Here is a 17,082-nt window from a genome sequence, read left to right as displayed (position 1 = left end):
GAAGCCAGGTCTCTGCAGGGGCAAAGGCAAACGGCTGTTTCTGGGGAACAGTGGCAACGCAACCAGCAGGAATCCCAGAGCAGACGACCCCTACTCACTACTGCGCAAAATGTGTCTTGGGCAAGTGGCATCAGCATCCCCTGGCGCTGATTTGAAATGCAGAGTCCCAGGCCCACCCCGGAGCCGCCGAAGCAGAACCTGCATCATAAGCTCTCCGTGCCAAAGTCTGAGAAGCTCTGGGGGGGTGGCAGAAACTGCAGAAACCAGGCAGCTCACCAGCTGTGCGCCCTGCAAATGCTCGGGGTGGGGTTTTACTCTGTGCAATGTGGTTTCCAACGCTTGGTTTGTTTCTGGAAAAAGAGCAGTAGGTTTGCTTCTGGCAAATGAGCACACTTGATTAAAATTCTAATTCAATCAGGAAGGCGAGAGAAGGGCCCTCTTCCTTATGGGAAGTCAGATCCTGGAGGGCATAGGTTCCTCCAGATTTCTGAAATTCCATCTAGGTCTCCACCAGGGGACACTGGCAAAGTCTGGAGACGTGTTTGTCACAACTGGGAAGGATGGTGTTACCGGCATCTAGGAGGAAAGGCCAGGGGTGCTGGCTTCCACCTCGTTGGCCAGTGAATCGGTTTCTGCTCCAATCCAGAGAAGAAGGGTGGATTTACCAAATTTAGGGAGGTCTGGGAGCTTTCGAAAAGAACCATGCCAACCTTTAAAAGCTTATCCTTCACAAGCACGAGAAAAGTTGAAATAAGACTCAAGGAGTAAAGGAAGGCTGGGATAGGTAACTGAGAACAGAAAGAGCAGGGGAAGGAAGAAATGTGGCACCGAAAGGCCAACACCCAGAAAGTACATATAAAAATCTTGTTTATTACACAAAATACTTTCTTATTCGTAAGAAAGACTTAAATACTCCCCTTCTCCAAATACATCAGGTTTTTCTCACTTCTCTGTTTTCCAAACCTCTTGAAATGTGGTTATAATGGGAAAAAATAAACTTCTTTTCCCAAAGTTATTTTTTAAAGAAATGTGTAAAAGTCACCAGAGATCAGATACCACATCAACAGCTCAAGAAAGGAACACCGGAGCTGCCCTTGAACGACTGATTTTGTAACATGCTTCACGCTTGCCTTCCCTCCTCCACAGGACTCAGAAGTCACCAATGTAGGTCGGGAAAGGATGGTTCCCTGAGCATCTTGCCCAGGGTCCCACCGCAATCTTCGGGCACTTGTCCTGCCAGGAGCTCAAGGCCTTCTCCAAAACAAGAGAAGGACACCTGAAGGGCCAGGGGAGCTCCCAGGAGTGGGGCAGGCGGGACAGAGCTGAGCACGAGCCTGGCACCGCAGAGAGTGTGAAAAGCACCATCATTTCAGATTGAAATGCGAGGGGAGGTCCATTCCTTCCCATAAGTAGGTTGAGCAGAGCAATTCCGTCCTCTGCTGGGTTTGCCAGGCTCAGGGGTGACACAGGCAGGGATGCCTGGTGCATTCAGGATCCCTTTACTGCGCGGCTCGGATACACAGTCCGGGGGCAGCTCCATCAGTTGCCATCCCGGGCATCCGGCTGCGGCTGCGGCTGCGGCCCCAGGGACGAGGCCAGTTTCGTGAGGGCCCTCGCTATGACGTCCAGGTGGCCATTCATCGTCCGCAACTCCACCAGGATGTCCCCGACGCTGGCTTCCAAGGTCGCGGCGGCGGCGGCGGCGGGCCGGGCGCAGGGCGGCGGGGAAGCGCCCGGGTCCTCCGCGCCCTCCTCCCTGCCTGCTGCGCCCGGGCGCGGGGCGCAGGTAGCCGGCCGATCACGCTCATCCCCGCGGACGCCGGGAGGGGTGGTCGAGGGGCAGCCGGGCAGCCAGTCGACGAGGCGCGGAGCTCCCTCCGGGGAGGAGGCGACCACCGAGTAGAGGCCGGCGCGCCGGGGGGCGCCCGAGCCCGAGGCGGGAGGCGCAGGGGCGGCGGGGAGCGGCGGCAGCAGCGGGGCCAGAACCGAGGGCCCCGGGGAGAACGCCTGGGGCTCGCAGGACGACGAGGGAGAAGGAAGCGCGGTGGTGGAGGGGCCTGGGTCCTCGGAGGAGAGGAACAAGGTGGTCGAAGACTGGGAGTCCAAGGTGCTGGGCTCTGAATCTGTCAAGGAGGAAACGAGAAAGGGTCACTCGGGCATTTATTGAGCGCCAGTTGTATGTCCGGCTCCATGCTTAGGTATAAAGGAACTGAGTTATAAGGTGGAAACTTATTTCCTACCCCTAGATCCGATAAGGAAGAGTGGGTCTCAGGAGCACGGGAATCCCTAGGCAGGGGAGACCATGGAGTCCAGCAAGGCATCCTGGTGGCTAAGGCTCTCTCCTGAGGTCTAGAGAGGGGCACTGCTGGGAAGACAGCAAGGGAGTTCCAGGCAGGGGCGGAAGTTGCAGCCTGTTCGCAGGCAGTCTTGCCAAGGACAGTAGGTCAAGGCTGTGAAAGGAGGACCCCTCCACCCCCCTCAGAAGCAGAAGTGTGTTAAGCAGAGGGCTCCCTCCACTGTCCCAGCAAAGCCAAGCTCTCAGGAGGAAGTTGAAAGAGTTTGGGGCCAGGAGCCAGATCTCAGCGCTCTGCCAGAAAAGGCCATGGAACCTCGGGCCAGACCCTTCCCCCCTTGAGGACTTGGTTTCCTATCCCAGTGACCCCTGGGTCCCAACCAGGACTGATCAACCTGCCTTCAAAAGTCTCCAGCTTGGGGCTTCCCTGGTGGCGCAGTGGTTGAGAGTCCGCCTGCCGATGCAGGGGACGCGGGTTCGTGGCCCGGTCCGGGAAGATCCCACATGCCGCGGAGCGGCTGGGCCCGCGAGCCATGGCCACTGGGCCTGCGCGTCCGGAGCCTGTGCTCCGCAGCGGGAGAGGCCACAACGGTGAGAGGCCCGCGTACCGCAAAAAAAAAAAAAAAAAAGTCTTCAGCACGGGTCTAAGTTCACAGGGGGCCGCACTCGAAGACTCTATAAGCCTCCTGCTGTGAGTTCTCCCCTAATCCCCTGAGTCCCCACGTAGAAAGTGGGCAGCAGCTCTTTGCAACTGGGTATGGCAGCAAGGTTTACCAACCTCAGATCAAAGAATCCACCTCAATGCCAATGACCTCAGCTGTTTAGGCCGCCCTGTTCCCGCCTTTGGGTAGACGGCTCGTGCTCACCCTGGAAGCGGTTCTGAGTCTTACTGGAGCCCATTCTCCGAAGGCTTGCTCCCAGCTCCAGCTGGAGTGTCTACTCTTGGCTCTCCTCATTGGCAGTTTGGGTGCCCACTTTTATGCCCTGCCCTTGAGGGGTTCCAAGCCTTTCAAAGGCAGAGCTTGCTCTATTACCTCGGCCTGTTATCTTGGGGAGGTGTGGGTGGGAGAATGACATGACGACAGAGCCGGTGAGTAAACACGTTCCCCATTGCTTGTGAACGTGTGTGCTCTCGCTGCCCCTCATGGGTGAGCTGTTCCGTCATTTGGGAGTTGAGTCTTGCGGAGACTCAGAGCAATCTGAGCGAGAGTTTGTTCCCTCATCCTGACTTCAACTCAACCACATTCTCACAGTACTCACAGGTCCCAGATGTTCCAATGTCCAGTCGGTACGGTTGTGAATTTGGCCTGATGGGAGCAGAGAAGCAATGGCTCCTCGGGGACCGCAGTTGAGGAGAGCCACCCGTGTGCCCGAAAACTCCTCTGATGGAGATCGCATGGGCACTTTCTGCTATTGGCTTTCACAGAACTGCCTCTCTTCCACCAGAACTTCAGTTCCTCCGGTTTCTGTGAGGCTCTTCTTTTGTTAACCACGCATGTCTGACACTTCTGGGCACATAACCCTCGTGAGTTGAAAAGAATCAAAGGGAAATCCTACAAACTGTTGGCTCTGCTTTTGCTTGAGCACGATGTTAATAAGCTTCACACACAGCAGACAAGAGGCTGTTATATATAATCGAATAGAAGTCTAACAAGGAAAATGAGATAGAGGCGGGTACACAAAATGTTCTAGCGCAGTGTTTCCTGAATTTCCATGTGCAGTCCGTTCCCCTGGGACATTGTTAAAGGGCAGGTTGTGATTTGGCAGGTCAGGACTGGGGCCAGAGACTCGGCATTTCTAGCCAGCTCCCAGGTCATGTGGGTGCTGCTGGTCTGGGGACCACACCTTGCAAAGCAAAGGTGTAGACCGAGTATACAAGGTTGGCAATAAAGCTTAGGGTTCACAGTCATAGAAACTAGAGTAACCAGGTGTAGAGGAGCGACCTAGAAGCCTCATATGATCATGAAGATAGTAATAGTAATGATGTGATGACCTCGCCTAGCCATCAGAGGAATAAGAGAGGTGGCCTATTCTACTGTTAGTTTGATGGTTTTCCAGCAAAGCCTTGAACGAGTGCGCACTGGCTTAGGGAGGAGTGAAGGGTTCTTAAAGAGGAAAGCCCTTCACTGCTGTTTAAGCTAAAGCTTCAAAGATTTCTGCAGTGACCATGCATGAACATGCCTTGCCTTGTCACTGACCTTTAGCAGAAAGTGACTGCTTCTTTCCATGCCTGTAAGTCAAGGTCTTCTGAGTACTTTCTGTTCAATCCTATTGCTGAGTCAGGCTGAATCATTGCTCGGCTGGTAACTATGTACCTTGAACGGCTGACCTTTTCTATCTTTTTTACACCCACTTGGCATTCCCTATCACCACCACTTAAACCCACCTGCCTGGGCCTAGGCTTTCCCTGGGGGACGCCTGTGGAAGAGGTGAAGTGTGCAGCTGGCTACAGGAAGCTGCAATTCGTTTGCAAATAAACCCTTCAGATCATCCCCTAAAACCTGCCCCTCTTGCTACCTTCCCCTTCTCAGTAAGTGACCTTCCCTTTGTTTAGCCAAACACCCAGGACAAACCCTTGACCCATCTCTTTCCCTTACTCCCCACATCCAATCTGCCAGCAGTGGTTATAGCCTCTGCCTTCAAAGTATATCCAGCATCTGATCAATTCTCACTGGCTCAGGCAGTGGTCCAGCTACTGGTGGCTGAGCTGAGACCAGAAAACGGGGCTCCTGAGTTCCAGGCCAGTGCTTCCTCTGCCACACCCAAAAGCTTACTGGATTTGAATGAATCATTTAGAACTCTCCCCTGGCTCTATTGTGTCTCCCCAGCCCTCCTGGCCACCCTCCACCATTTGCCCAGGAAAATTGTTTGCTGAGTCATAGCCTCTTTTTTATATAAGATAATTTATTACATTACATTTACATTTATTCATTAAGTCATTCAATAAATATTTATTGAGCACCTACAATATGCCCAGCAGAATGCTCCACAGTGTACAGAGCCAGACCTAAATCCTGACCTCACTGTGGAGACAGAAATTAATCAAATAATTGCATAAACAAATGTGTAATTGCAACAGTGCTATAAGCATCTAAAAGAAAAGGGAAGGTTTGACCTAATCAAGGAAGATTCCCTGAGGAAATGCTGTTGGAGTGGAGTAAGGATGAGTAGTTAAGTAGGAAGAGGGGAGAATGTTGATGCATAAGCAAGGGCCTGAGGCAGAAGGGAGTGCTGCAAATATGTGGGACTTCCAGAGAAAGCCAGTTTGCTGGGAGTGGAGAGAGCCAGGGGAAGGAAGTGTGAGGTGAGATGAAGCTCAAAAAGGAGAGCAGGGGCCAGGAGATGGAGTGTGTGATAAACACTGCCAGTATTGCTCAATATCCATTTTCTTCCTCTTTTTCAGCTGGTCCATGACCACTTAGAATAAAGATTACATTTTCTAACCTCTCTTCCAACTAGCTCTAGGCTTTCACTAAATTCTGGGCAGAAAAATGTCAGTAGAAGTGCTATGTACAATTCTTTGTTCCTGTGCCTGGGTTTTGGTTGCAATGGCAGGTGCTCAAGCAGCCCATTTGGACCATGAGGTAGAAACCACATGCTAAGGATTATAGAGCAGAGAACTGAGTCCCTGAGAATTTTGAAGAACTGCTATACAAATTGTAGCTGGCTCAACTGTAGCCTTTTTGTATGAGAAAATCAAATCTTACCTATTTAAACTCCTGTTAAATTGGGTTTTCTGTCACTCACAGCCAAACCAAATCCTGATAAACATGGCTTTGCTGAATTTATTAAGGGGTTTTGTCATTATTCTATGAACGATGGAAAGCTTTGAAAAAGTTTTAAACATAAGTGTGTGTGTCTGTATGTGTGTGTGTGTGTGTGTGTGTGTGTGTGTGTGTGTGTGTGTGATATGATCAGTTTTGTATTTTGAAAAGTTCACCTGGCTGCATTGGGCAAGAAGTGGACAGAATAGAAGCCAGGGACACAAGTTAGGAGGTTGCCATTGCATGTGAGAAATTACAAAATGACAGTGGCTTTTGCTAGGGTGGTAGCTAGAGATGCAGAGAAGTAGACAGCTTCTAGAGACAGCTGGGACCCAGAAACATTAGGATTCACTATCAGCAGGGATGCAGGAGGTGGGGGAAAAGGCATCAGAGAAATGGGTGCACTCCTGGCTGCTGCTTCAGTGCAAGGTTCCAGAAATTCTGGCTGCAGAAGGGGAACTTTCCCTTTCTTATGCTCTGGAGTCTGGGTGGCCCCTTCCCAGCCCACACCCAGCCATGCAGCATAGCTCAGCTCTGACACACCTCAGCAGAGGCAGCCCGTGGGAACATTTTCCCAGGAGCCTGGAGGGAGGAGAAACAGGGTAGCTTTGGGCAGGGAACCAGAGAAGCAGAAGTCTGTGGGAAAAGGATGAAACCTGTCTGGGGGAGAAGCATCATCTCTCAGCAGTGCAGCCAGGCCCTGGCCTTTGATGGTTCAGACTTGGCTGGGCCACTGCCTGCTTCTTTCAGAACCCCCGGCACACAAAAGGGAGGACGAGTGTCGGATGAACTAAACCCAATAATATTCACTCCTTTTATTTTCCAGAAACGTCATGAGACCCACAGGGCAATCTTCTGGTTTTAAGACCTGGTGAGTCACGCCTACAAATACCTCTGACTCAATGTGATCCCAAGCCCTCACCAGGCATCTCCCAGGAACGTGGCTCAGCAGGAGAGCTGGAGCAGGACAGCCTGGCAGGGGAGAGAAGGGCTGGTGTCTCTGGAAGGGGAGAAAAGGGCCGGCTGCAGTACAGACCATGGGATTCCTGACTTGACACTGACTGCTCCCAATAACAGCCAACATTGACCGAGTGCTATCCCCAAGCCACATGCTAAATTCTCTCTTCTAATCTTCATGGAAGACCATGGTGTGGATTCTGTTTGTAATCCCATTTTCTTGTGTAGGAAACTGAGGCTCTGTTATGTTAAGTACCCTGTTCACTGTCACAGAGCCAGGATATGAATCCAGGCAGCTAATGCCAAAGGCTATCGTGTGTGAAGGAGGGCACACGCTTTACGGAGTTTGCAGGGATGAGACAAGGGCTGAGAAGGAGAGCTAACATTTGTGAGGGTCTGCTACACTCTAGGCTGATGATTTGTCACCCTGACTGCATATTAAAATCACCTGGGGAACTTTATAAACACTACTGTTGCCCCAGCCAATTAAATCACGGTCTCTGGGGAGGGTGCCCAGGCATCTTATATTTCAAAAGCACCCATTTTATAAGATAACACTAATACACAGCTAGGGTTATTCGACAAAAGCAACTTTCATACGTTTTCTTATTTAATCCCAACAGTGGCCTTCTTCCCATTTTCAAACGGAGAAACTGAGGCTCACAGAATTTGGATAGCTTAGACAAAGCCCACAGCCACCGAGACCTGATCGGTACCTGGCTGACCCCCATGCCATTCATGGCGATTCCATTCTCTCTCATATCTGGGCCTCCTCCATTCTGAAAGCGTGTGAACTTTCTTAATGTAAATTTCTTTTGCAATTTGCATCTTCTTTGTTCAAGGGCGAGTACTGTTCAGGCGAGCTGTTGGAGAGTAGCAGTGCAGTCTATAGCTACTGAGTAGAATGGGCTGGCCCAGGGGCCTCTGAAACCATGGCTATGGCTTCATCCAGGCTCTGCTACAGCCAATGGACCAGGACATCTGAAGAGATGCCCAGTAGCCCTGGCCAGGATGTGCCTGCGGACTCTCCCAGAACATCGCCCATTCACTGGAGTCCCTGCCTCTGAGGAGCCACTCTCTGAAGATCAGAAGGCCCAGCCCTGGGGAAATCCTTAGTCTCTGTTTCCAGAAGCATTAGTGACTTCCCAAGGATGACATGGGAAAAGTCATCACCCTTTTACTTCCGTGTGAATTAGCCGAGCCTCTAATTTCCTAGTGGCTGAGGGCTGCGCTAATGAGAAGGGGCGTTCATCATCAATCAACTTAGTAAAAACGCAGCTGGGAAGGCAGACGGGCAGCCAGAGACTGATTTGAGCAGCCGAAAGATTCTCCGGCACAAAGAGTACTTTTTTTTTTTTTTTTGCCGTACGCGGGCCTCTCACTGCTGTGGCCTCTCCCGCGGCGGAGCACAGGCTCCGGACGCGCAGGCCCAGCGGCCACCGCTCACAGGCCCAGCCACTTCGCGGCACGTGGGATCCTCCCGGACCGGGGCACGAACCCGCGTCTCCTGCATCGGCAGGCGGACTCTCAACCACTGCGTCACCAGAGAAGCGCAAAGAGTACTTTTTAAAGAGGGGAGAGAAAGAAGTGACAGCAGGGGTCTATCCACCCATGCTCATGGCAGGATTATTCACATTGGCCAAAAGGTGGAGGCAGCCCATGTGGCCATGGATGGGTGGATAAACAAAATGTGATATTGATATAATGGAACATTACTCAACCTTAAAAAGGAAGGAAATTGTGATACTTGCTACATGGATAAGGCTTCACATTATGCTAAGTGAGGCAAGCCGGTCACAAAAGCAGATACGCAGAATATTATATGATTTCTCTTGGGGGAGGTTCCTGGGGCAGTCAGAGTCATAGAGGCAGAGAGGAGCATGGGGGTTGCCAGGGCTGAGGGGAGGGCGAGCGGAAAGGTAGTGTTTACTGTGCAGACTTCCAGCTGGGGAAGATGAGGACATTCCAGGAGACGGATGATGGTGAGGGTTACCCAATAATGGGAAGGTACTTAATGCCACAGAAGTGTACACTTAAAACCGGGTAAAATAGTGAATGTACACTGTATATATTTTACCACAATAAAAAAAAAAAACAGCTGGGGGAGGTGTGACGGTAATTCGCAATTTTATCCATACACTTGAAGGAAGGTCTATGTACGAACTTTCTGGGACGGTTTGTAAAACAGGAATAAGAAAAACTGATAAAATAAATTACTGTTGAGAACATTATAGATCAGATGTAAACACCCCGAAGACTCCCCTAAGAATGAGGACCCTTTACCCAGATCTGGACCTAAACATTACTGCATCATTAAAGACTGTTCCATTTGCAGTCAGCAGGGTGAAAAGTTCTAAAATAGTTTTGCTGAGACTGTGGACATAGGTTAGAAGAAAGGAAAGTCTGGAGTCTGACACTTTTAGATCCACTTTTAGACTCATTCTACTTTTGGAAGCAAAGTGATGTCAACCCTCCAAGCATTTCGCAGCCAAGCTGCTGGCTCCTCAGGGTCCCCCTTTCTCACTAGCACCACTGGCCACCGAGAAAAAGTGGGGATTGTTTCAGTTCAAGAGCCTCAGGTCCTCAGCCTGGGCCCTAGCTGCCCCACCCCTTCCTCGTTCACTCAGCCCCAACTATTTCTTGAAGGTATCAGACTCATTTCGACCTCAGGGCCTTTGCACTTGCTGCTCTGCCTGGCGTGCTTCCCCCCTCGAACATCCCCATGGCTCCGTCTGTTACCGCCTTCAGCCTTTGCTCAAGGTCACCTTCTCCAGCGGTCTTTTCTGGACACCCTAGTTGAAAGGACTACCCTCATTCCCCCACATCAGCTTTCTGTACCCCTCGTCCTGCCCAAAAGATGCTGTCACTGTCCCACTCATACCCTGGGGCTTATTCCAGGTGGAGGGAGTTATATGAGGCTTGGGAATTGTGGCCTGAAAGACAATTTGAAAGAGCTGAAGTGTAGGGTGCCCAGGGCTGGGAGACTTGCGTGAAATGACTCACTAGGTAACAAGGACAGAGAGCTGAGCGGCTGGTCTGCTAAGGTAAGGAATTTGAGCTTGAGCAGGCGGAGGGGAGCCACTGAAGGATGGTAGGCAGGAGAGCGATAGATTTGATTTGCATTTTCGAGCGATTACTCTGGCAGCCGGCCTTGTGGAGGCTGAACACAGGGGGTGAGGCTGGAGGCAGGAAGACCAAATGTAAAAGGAACCTCTTGGCTGTTCAAGGAGCTCAAATGATATTACACCAGAAAGAGACACAAGCGTGAAGTCCAGCCAACCAGTATTAGAAGCAAATTGTTTTTTCTAGGAATGGATTGAATTTCAGCAAAAAGAGACTTTCCTGCCACCCTTTATGGACAATACAGTGAGGGCTGCCTTCTGCCCTGGTTCAAGTTGTCCACCCTGGGCCTTTCATGCATCAATATTCAATAAAAGCGAGCGTGGGTTTTATGGGATTGTTTGTTAAGCGCAGAGCCAAGCTTTTCTACTCAGACAGAACGGCTCTGCCAACGTCTAAATTGGCCGTTTTTTGCATATAGGGTGTGAGGGCTATCTCTCTGTGTCTTTACGAGCACACCCACTTGGAAGGAGACATATGTGACTATATATAATATCTTTATGTGATTTTTTGAAGAGATGTTTATACAACCTGTATATTCCTTGGCATGAATATGTTTGTAGCATGCAGAAAGGGAGAGACAGAATGCAAAAGCGATTCCCACACCATAACCGACTTTGGCTCATGAAGAAAAATGCAAAATAGATTATGTTCCCTAGCAATGCCTCCAGGGTTGAAAGATTTCCAAATCCACCCATTTAATCCTTCCTCCTGGAAGGGCACTCACCTTTGAACTTTATTTTTTAAAACTATCATTTAAAAAAATAACAATTGCACAGCCCAGACCAGGCCCTACTGCAGCCCAGGCTCCCCGCCCCTATCCCATACCCCAACAAGAGAGCTAAGCAAAGGGGTCATCTTGCTTGCAAAAACAACAAACAAAAAAAAACCCCGCGGGCTGCTTGATGAATTTGATGGAAAGAGCCAGGCTGTAAAAGACGGCATTTTGGCTTTAACAAGGCCAGGAGCCCGGAGCGAGCGCCGCCAGCTGGGTAGTCTGAACCAACCCAAGAATATTAGAACCTGGGGTCACCCAGAGCTGGGACGCCACCAGGAATGCGGGCAGGAGAGACGGTCTGGCGGGGCGGCGCGGGGGGGGCGGGCGGCGCTGGGGATCACTGGGGCCCCGCGCTGCCAGCTCCTTGACGCAAGTCTACAGGCGGACGGAGAGGCCAGGACAGCTGTGCGGGAGCAGCGCTGTGCCCGCAGCGCGGGGCTCGCCTGGGCCCTCTTCACACGACCAGGCTCCAGGACCCCTGGGGTAAGGCAGGTGGACACACACGCGTGTCCACTCACCAGCTCAGCAGGTACAGCACCTCAAGGAGGAAGCCTCCTTGGCTTGTTCCGACGCCTCCTTGCCACGCTGTTGACCTACAGGAAGTAAGGAAGCAGTGGAGCGTCCCACCTGCAGAGGAGGGAGGGGCGATGGTCCCATTTCCCAAAGCCATAAGCAGTGAGGTTCTCAACAAGGGTGTTCCCTGAGTCAATGGCAGAGCAGAGGAAAGGGACCCTTCGCTGTCCTCTGGACCTAAGTGGCAATGTCCAGCTCTGGACACGCTTGGTAAACATCTATTAAGCGGATTACCCTGTTTTTCTCAGCATTCCATGCAGCCCTGGGAGCAGAGCCTCGCTCTTAATGTCTGACGCCTCTGGTGTCTGTCACCTATTTCCACAGTTCCCCCACCCCACCCCCTGCACATAGGAGCAAATGACCCCAAGAAATGGCCCTGTGAGTTCTCTCACTGCCCCATCCGGACACTTTTAATACTTGATCCTTTCTCTTGAGAATTCCCTGGAGATTAGATCACCCAGCCGTGTCACTGTGTCTCTCCTTAGGAAAGCTTTTCTAATTTAGGTCCGAGCTTTCCCTTTCCTTCATTCCATGCCATCCCTCCTAATGATAACCCCTTGTGCCAGGCTCAATTACACACAAAGCTCAAATGAGCAGCCCCAACTCTAAACTTGGCCCTGTCCATTAGAAGGGGAGGTCTTGGGCATCTTACTCTACCCAGAAAGAAAGATGCTGTTCCCCAAGGGGAAACAAAGCCAAGGATGGGGGGATGGAATCTCCTGCAAAAGTCAAGAATGAAGAAACAGGGAATTCCCTGGTGGCGCAGTGGTTAAGAATCCACCTGCCAATGCAGGGGACATGGGTTCGAGCCCTGGTCCGGGAAGATCCCACATAATGCGAAGCAACTAAGCCTGTGCGCCACAACTATGGAGCCTGTGTTCTAGACCCCGTGAGCCACAACTACTGAGCCCGCGTGCCGCAACTACTGAAGCCCACATGCCTAGAGCCCGTGCTCCGCAACAAGAGAAGCCACCACAATGAGAAACCTGCACACCGCAATGAAGAGTAACCCCCGCTCACTGCAACTAGAGAAAGCCCATGCGCAGCAATGAAAACCCAATGCAGCCATAAATAAATAAATAAATAAATAAATTTCTTTTTTAAAAAAAAGAAGAAACACACCAGCTCTGGCTCCCCCAGGGCACTGGGGCTGAAGGCTGATGCTGCATCTTCAGCCAGGCCTGTTAGGACCCTGCCCTGCCCTGCCCCAGGCATGCAAGAGCAACAGTGGTGCTTTGATTTTTCCCTTTCTAAAAACGTCCTCCAGCCTGACCCTACCTACGCTTTCACTACAGGGTCAGCAGAGGGTGAAATGAGAGCATTCTCTCGGAATTTCCTGACTTCTGTGAATTTTTCTCAAGATCTGGCCATGAGTCAATGTGAGGCACTGTGACACATGGTGTGCCTTGCAGCGGCTCCCCTCCCTTCTGGAACACCGTGCAAAGCATCTCCCAGCTGAGTAACTGAGGACGAAAATCCATAAGGTCCCCCCACCTTCCCCCCAACTCTCCTTCCATATTGTCTCCAAATGAGAGGAGATATGGAACCATATTTTATCAGGATATTAATATTCTCTAGAAGTACGGAAAGATCTGTATTGATGCAGTTGACTTCCTTTGCAGAATTAAGCTTGTATGATGTTTGTTGGTCTTTACGTTTCGGGTATTTAGAGAATGGGGCAGGGGGGTGGATGAGAACAGCCGTGGAGGAGAGAAGAGATTGCTCAGATTAACAAAGTCCTGGCAAGATCCTAGAACATCCCCTGAAAGGTCCAGGTGAACCGGACTAGGTAGGCAGGTAGATTTATCAGCTCAACTTTATTGATGTTGACAACCAATCTGAAATAGCCAAACAAAGTAGATTAATTATAATTTTGTATTATATTATCTGAATTATCTGACTGCCAGGACTGGATATCACTTGCCAGTGGAGACCAGCTACAACCAGTATCTGCTAGTGATGGTTTATAATTCCCCCCCAGAGTTTGGGGGAGAAGTGCTCAGATCAATGACATCTTTCAAAAGATGCTGGAATTAAAATGAAGGGAATACTACACAGCCATTAAAAAGAATGAAATTTTGCCATCTGCAGCAACATGGATGGAGTTGGAGCGTATTATGCTGAGTGAAATAAGTCTGACAGAGAAAGACAAATACTCTGTGATATCACTTCTATGTGGAATCTAAACAATAATACAAATGAGTGTATGTGCCAAATAGAAACAGACTCACAGATATAGTGAACAAACTAGTGGTTATCAAAAGGGAAAGAAAAGGGGGAAGGACAAATTAGGATTAGGGGAATAAGGGATAACAAACTACTATGGATAAGGTAGATAAACAACAAGGATATATTGTATATCACAGGAAATTACAGCTGTTATCTTGTAATAACTTTTTTTTTTTGCGGTACGCGGGTCTCTCACTGTTGTGGCCTCTCCCGTTGCAGAGGCTCCGGACGCGCAGGCTCAACGGCCATGGCTCACGGGCCCAGCCACTCCGTGGCACGTGGGGTCTTCCCAGACCGGGGCACAAACCCGCGTCCCCTGCATCGGCAGGCGGACTCCCAACCACTGCGCCACCAGGGAAGCCCCTGTAGTAACTTTTAATGGAGTATAATCTATGAAAATACTGAATGACTATGCTGTACACCTGAAACTAATGTAATATTGTAAATCAACTACACTTCAATTAATTAATACAAATGGAGTGTTAAAACGAGACTGCTAAATGTTTGTGGAGACTGGCCTCACTCGGGGTTCTTGGGAACGTGTGTGGAAGCATTTTGCAAACTGTCATATGCTACGCAAACAGCAAGGAATCACCATCCTTAGGGTGTATTAAGACCCCACCTTGGGACCAAAGAAGATTAAGTCTTTTATAAATAGAGCAGAGAATTTCTAACCGTCCTAGTAGGGCCAAGTGCCTCTCTTTCAAATGCAGAAAACGAAGGGCAGACCCTAGGGGAGTTACCCAGACATTGAGGAAAATGAGGCACCTCGTACCCCATCTGCCTACGTAGCCCCTTTCCCTCCTTAGACCCCCAGGAAGAGCATCCTCGGTTGTAGAAAGTCGAACTTGGGAAGGAAAATCCCAGTTTGAAGCAGAAGCTCTCAGAGCTCCTACACCTCCTGCTATTCTGAGGTAAATGGAAGATAAATATTTTCTGGGGCTCTTTCAACCAAGGTGAAGAAGGTAACTTTCCTCTCCCTGCACCCCGTTTCTTCTCCTTCCCCCAAACCCCCTCCCTTCTCTTCCTGTCTTCTCACCACCATCCAAAGAGACAACTCTTCGGTTTTCTTCTCGTTCTGGAAAAAACTGTTTTTCTGAATTGCTGTCTTTTCACTGACTAGTGAAGGCAAAACCAGAGAATTAAATGAGGCCATTGGGTAAGAAGGAATCAAATCTTAGTGAACTATGATTTCTAAATTTAAAAAAAAAATTATTATATATTGTAGATTTTTTATAGATTTAAATTATTTTTATTATAACTATATATGTATATATTTATAATTTATTTTTTAAACTAATAGAACCTTTCCTTTTCCTAGCCGACCATCTACCATCTTTTTTGTAGTTTGCTGGCTGAGATGCGGCCCTGGGGTGGGCACTGGGGGAGCCGGGATTTCTCTGAGCCCGGGGCCAGCCTCTCTTACTAGCAGGCCCTGGAAACCTTTTCCTTCCAGCTCCGCCCCATCATGCTGTGGTGCCCCTCTACACAAAATGAGCAAAACAACACTCTTCCCTCCCACGGGCAGGAGATGAGGTGGAATCCTTGCAAATCTGTCAAGTGTTTTAAGGTCCTTGGATTAAAGAATTTACTTGAGAGAAGAAAATACGATTCCAGAGTGGAATTCCACTCAGTGGTCATGTGTTCTGTCCCTCCCGCCACCCAATCTGCCCCCACCCCCGTGTCTTACTTGACTTGGAACAAGGACCGTGAGCTATGAGGGGTTCAGAACGCCTTTAAGTCATCTCTTGGCCTCTGCTCTTCTTTACCTTTTAATAAATTCTAGTTCTACTCCCGCTTTTCTTCTTCTTCACGCAGCCAAAACCTTCTCTCTCCTAATGTGGGTTATCAGACGAGGAGCCAGCTGGTTGGAGACGGGCCCCCTCCCATCTTGCTCTTTCCTCTTTGTCTCTCATCCCTGCCTCTCCTTTGCCTGTGCTTCCCTTCGCACCCCCTGTTTTGTTTTGTTTGCGCCATACAGGGGCCTCTCACTGTTGTGGCCCCTCCCGTTGTGGAGCACAGGCTCCGGACGCGCAGGCTCAGCGGCCATGGCTCACGGGCCCAGCCGCTCCGCGCCACGTGGGATCTTCCCGGACCGGGGCACGAACCCGTGTCCCCTGCATCGGCAGGCGGACTCTAGACCACTGCGCCACCAGGGAAGCCCCTGCGCCACCAGGGAAGCCCCCGCACCCCCTGTTTTTCACATGCCAGACGTTTCGATAAATTGAAACAAATGTGACTCTGAATTCTTGGCTGTAAGATTTGCTTCGTCCTCCTGGACCGGCACTCTCTGAAATGGAGCCTGGTGCCTCCTGGGGAGTGTGGGCCACTGGGCGGTGATGGAGCAGGGCCTGGCTGTCCCCACGGAGGCTCTTCCCTACTCAGGGCTTCCCGACGTCAGCATCCCACGTGGAATGTGGGAAAACACCCAGGCAGCTGCTAGGGCGGCCGTGAGACAGCGGCCAAGAATGCCCCCGGCCCTGGCCGCAGCTGTGCCCTCAACAGGTGCTGGCGGGCCGCCGGGCATGCCTGCATGTGTCACCCCCTCTTCTGGACACACAGAAACATCCCGGATCAGGGCCACCGACATGACCTCTCTCCATTCACCCCGCCAGTCCTGAGGCCACAGAGATTCGGGCACAAGACAGTCCCAGGTGACAAAAAGCAGCCCAAGTCACCTCTCCTCTGCTCCACCCTCGCCCTCAGCGTGAGGCTCAAATGAGAGCAGCTCCTCCCATGAGAGGCACCTTCCCGGCCTCACTGCAGGGAAGGAGGTGTTTCCAGAGAAGGGCAAGGCTGACCCTTCACTGGCTGGCTCTGATCACAGCTCCAGAGAGGCTGCCACACCACACTTCCTAAGCTTGGGGACAGGACAGAACCAGGCACCTTCCTCCTGCCCCTGGGTCCCCTCTGTCACCCCTCCTGCCTTTCTCTCCTTCACCTGCCCCAGCTTCTCACCTCCCAGAGCCCACCCTCCTCTCAGGGAGAGTTAGTTACCCTGGTGGGGCGCACGCGCGTGTGTGTGTGTGTTTGTGTGTGTACATGTCTGTGCGTGTGCACGTGTGTGTGTGCGTGTCTGTGCGCACGCGTGTGTGTGCATGTCTGTGAGTGTGTGTGTGCGTGTCTGTGCACGTGTGTGTGTGCGTGTCTGTGCACGTGTGTGTGTGCGTGTCTGTGCGCATGTGTGTGTGTTGCCTCCTCAACCAGACAAGAGTAGGGACTGTGCCATTACAGCCATACAGCAGCCCCCCAACAGTGGCTGTTTTGGGGTTTTTAAATTATTTTTTGTTGTTGTTGGAGTAGGGTTGGTTTACAATGTTATGTTAGTTTCAGGTGTACAGCAAAGTGAATCAGTTATACATACACAT

The 17,082-nt window shown here is 50.8% G+C and overlaps 1 protein-coding gene across 2 annotated transcripts in view; it reads right to left on the bottom strand.

The window, feature by feature from the left end:
• Nucleotides 1–889: 889 nt before the first annotated feature.
• The window catches only part of RUNX2 (RUNX family transcription factor 2), a 227,490-nt gene continuing 211,297 nt past the window's right edge, over nucleotides 890–17,082 (bottom strand). For both annotated transcript variants that reach the window (XM_027127420.1, XM_027127423.1), the window contains one exon: nucleotides 890–2,123. In XM_027127420.1, the coding sequence (XP_026983221.1) occupies nucleotides 1,540–2,123 (584 nt within the window). In that variant the 3' untranslated portion in view covers nucleotides 890–1,539. The remainder of the gene's footprint in view (nucleotides 2,124–17,082) is intronic.

This window comes from Aethalodelphis obliquidens, unplaced genomic scaffold (assembly GCF_003676395.1).
Source record: "Aethalodelphis obliquidens isolate GAN/ISIS:26980383/991018 unplaced genomic scaffold, ASM367639v1 scaffold31, whole genome shotgun sequence".
Classification (NCBI taxonomy): Eukaryota; Metazoa; Chordata; class Mammalia; order Artiodactyla; family Delphinidae; genus Aethalodelphis; species Aethalodelphis obliquidens.
The sequence above is the reverse complement of the archived record's forward strand: the minus strand, read 5'-3'. Positions and strand labels throughout refer to the sequence as shown.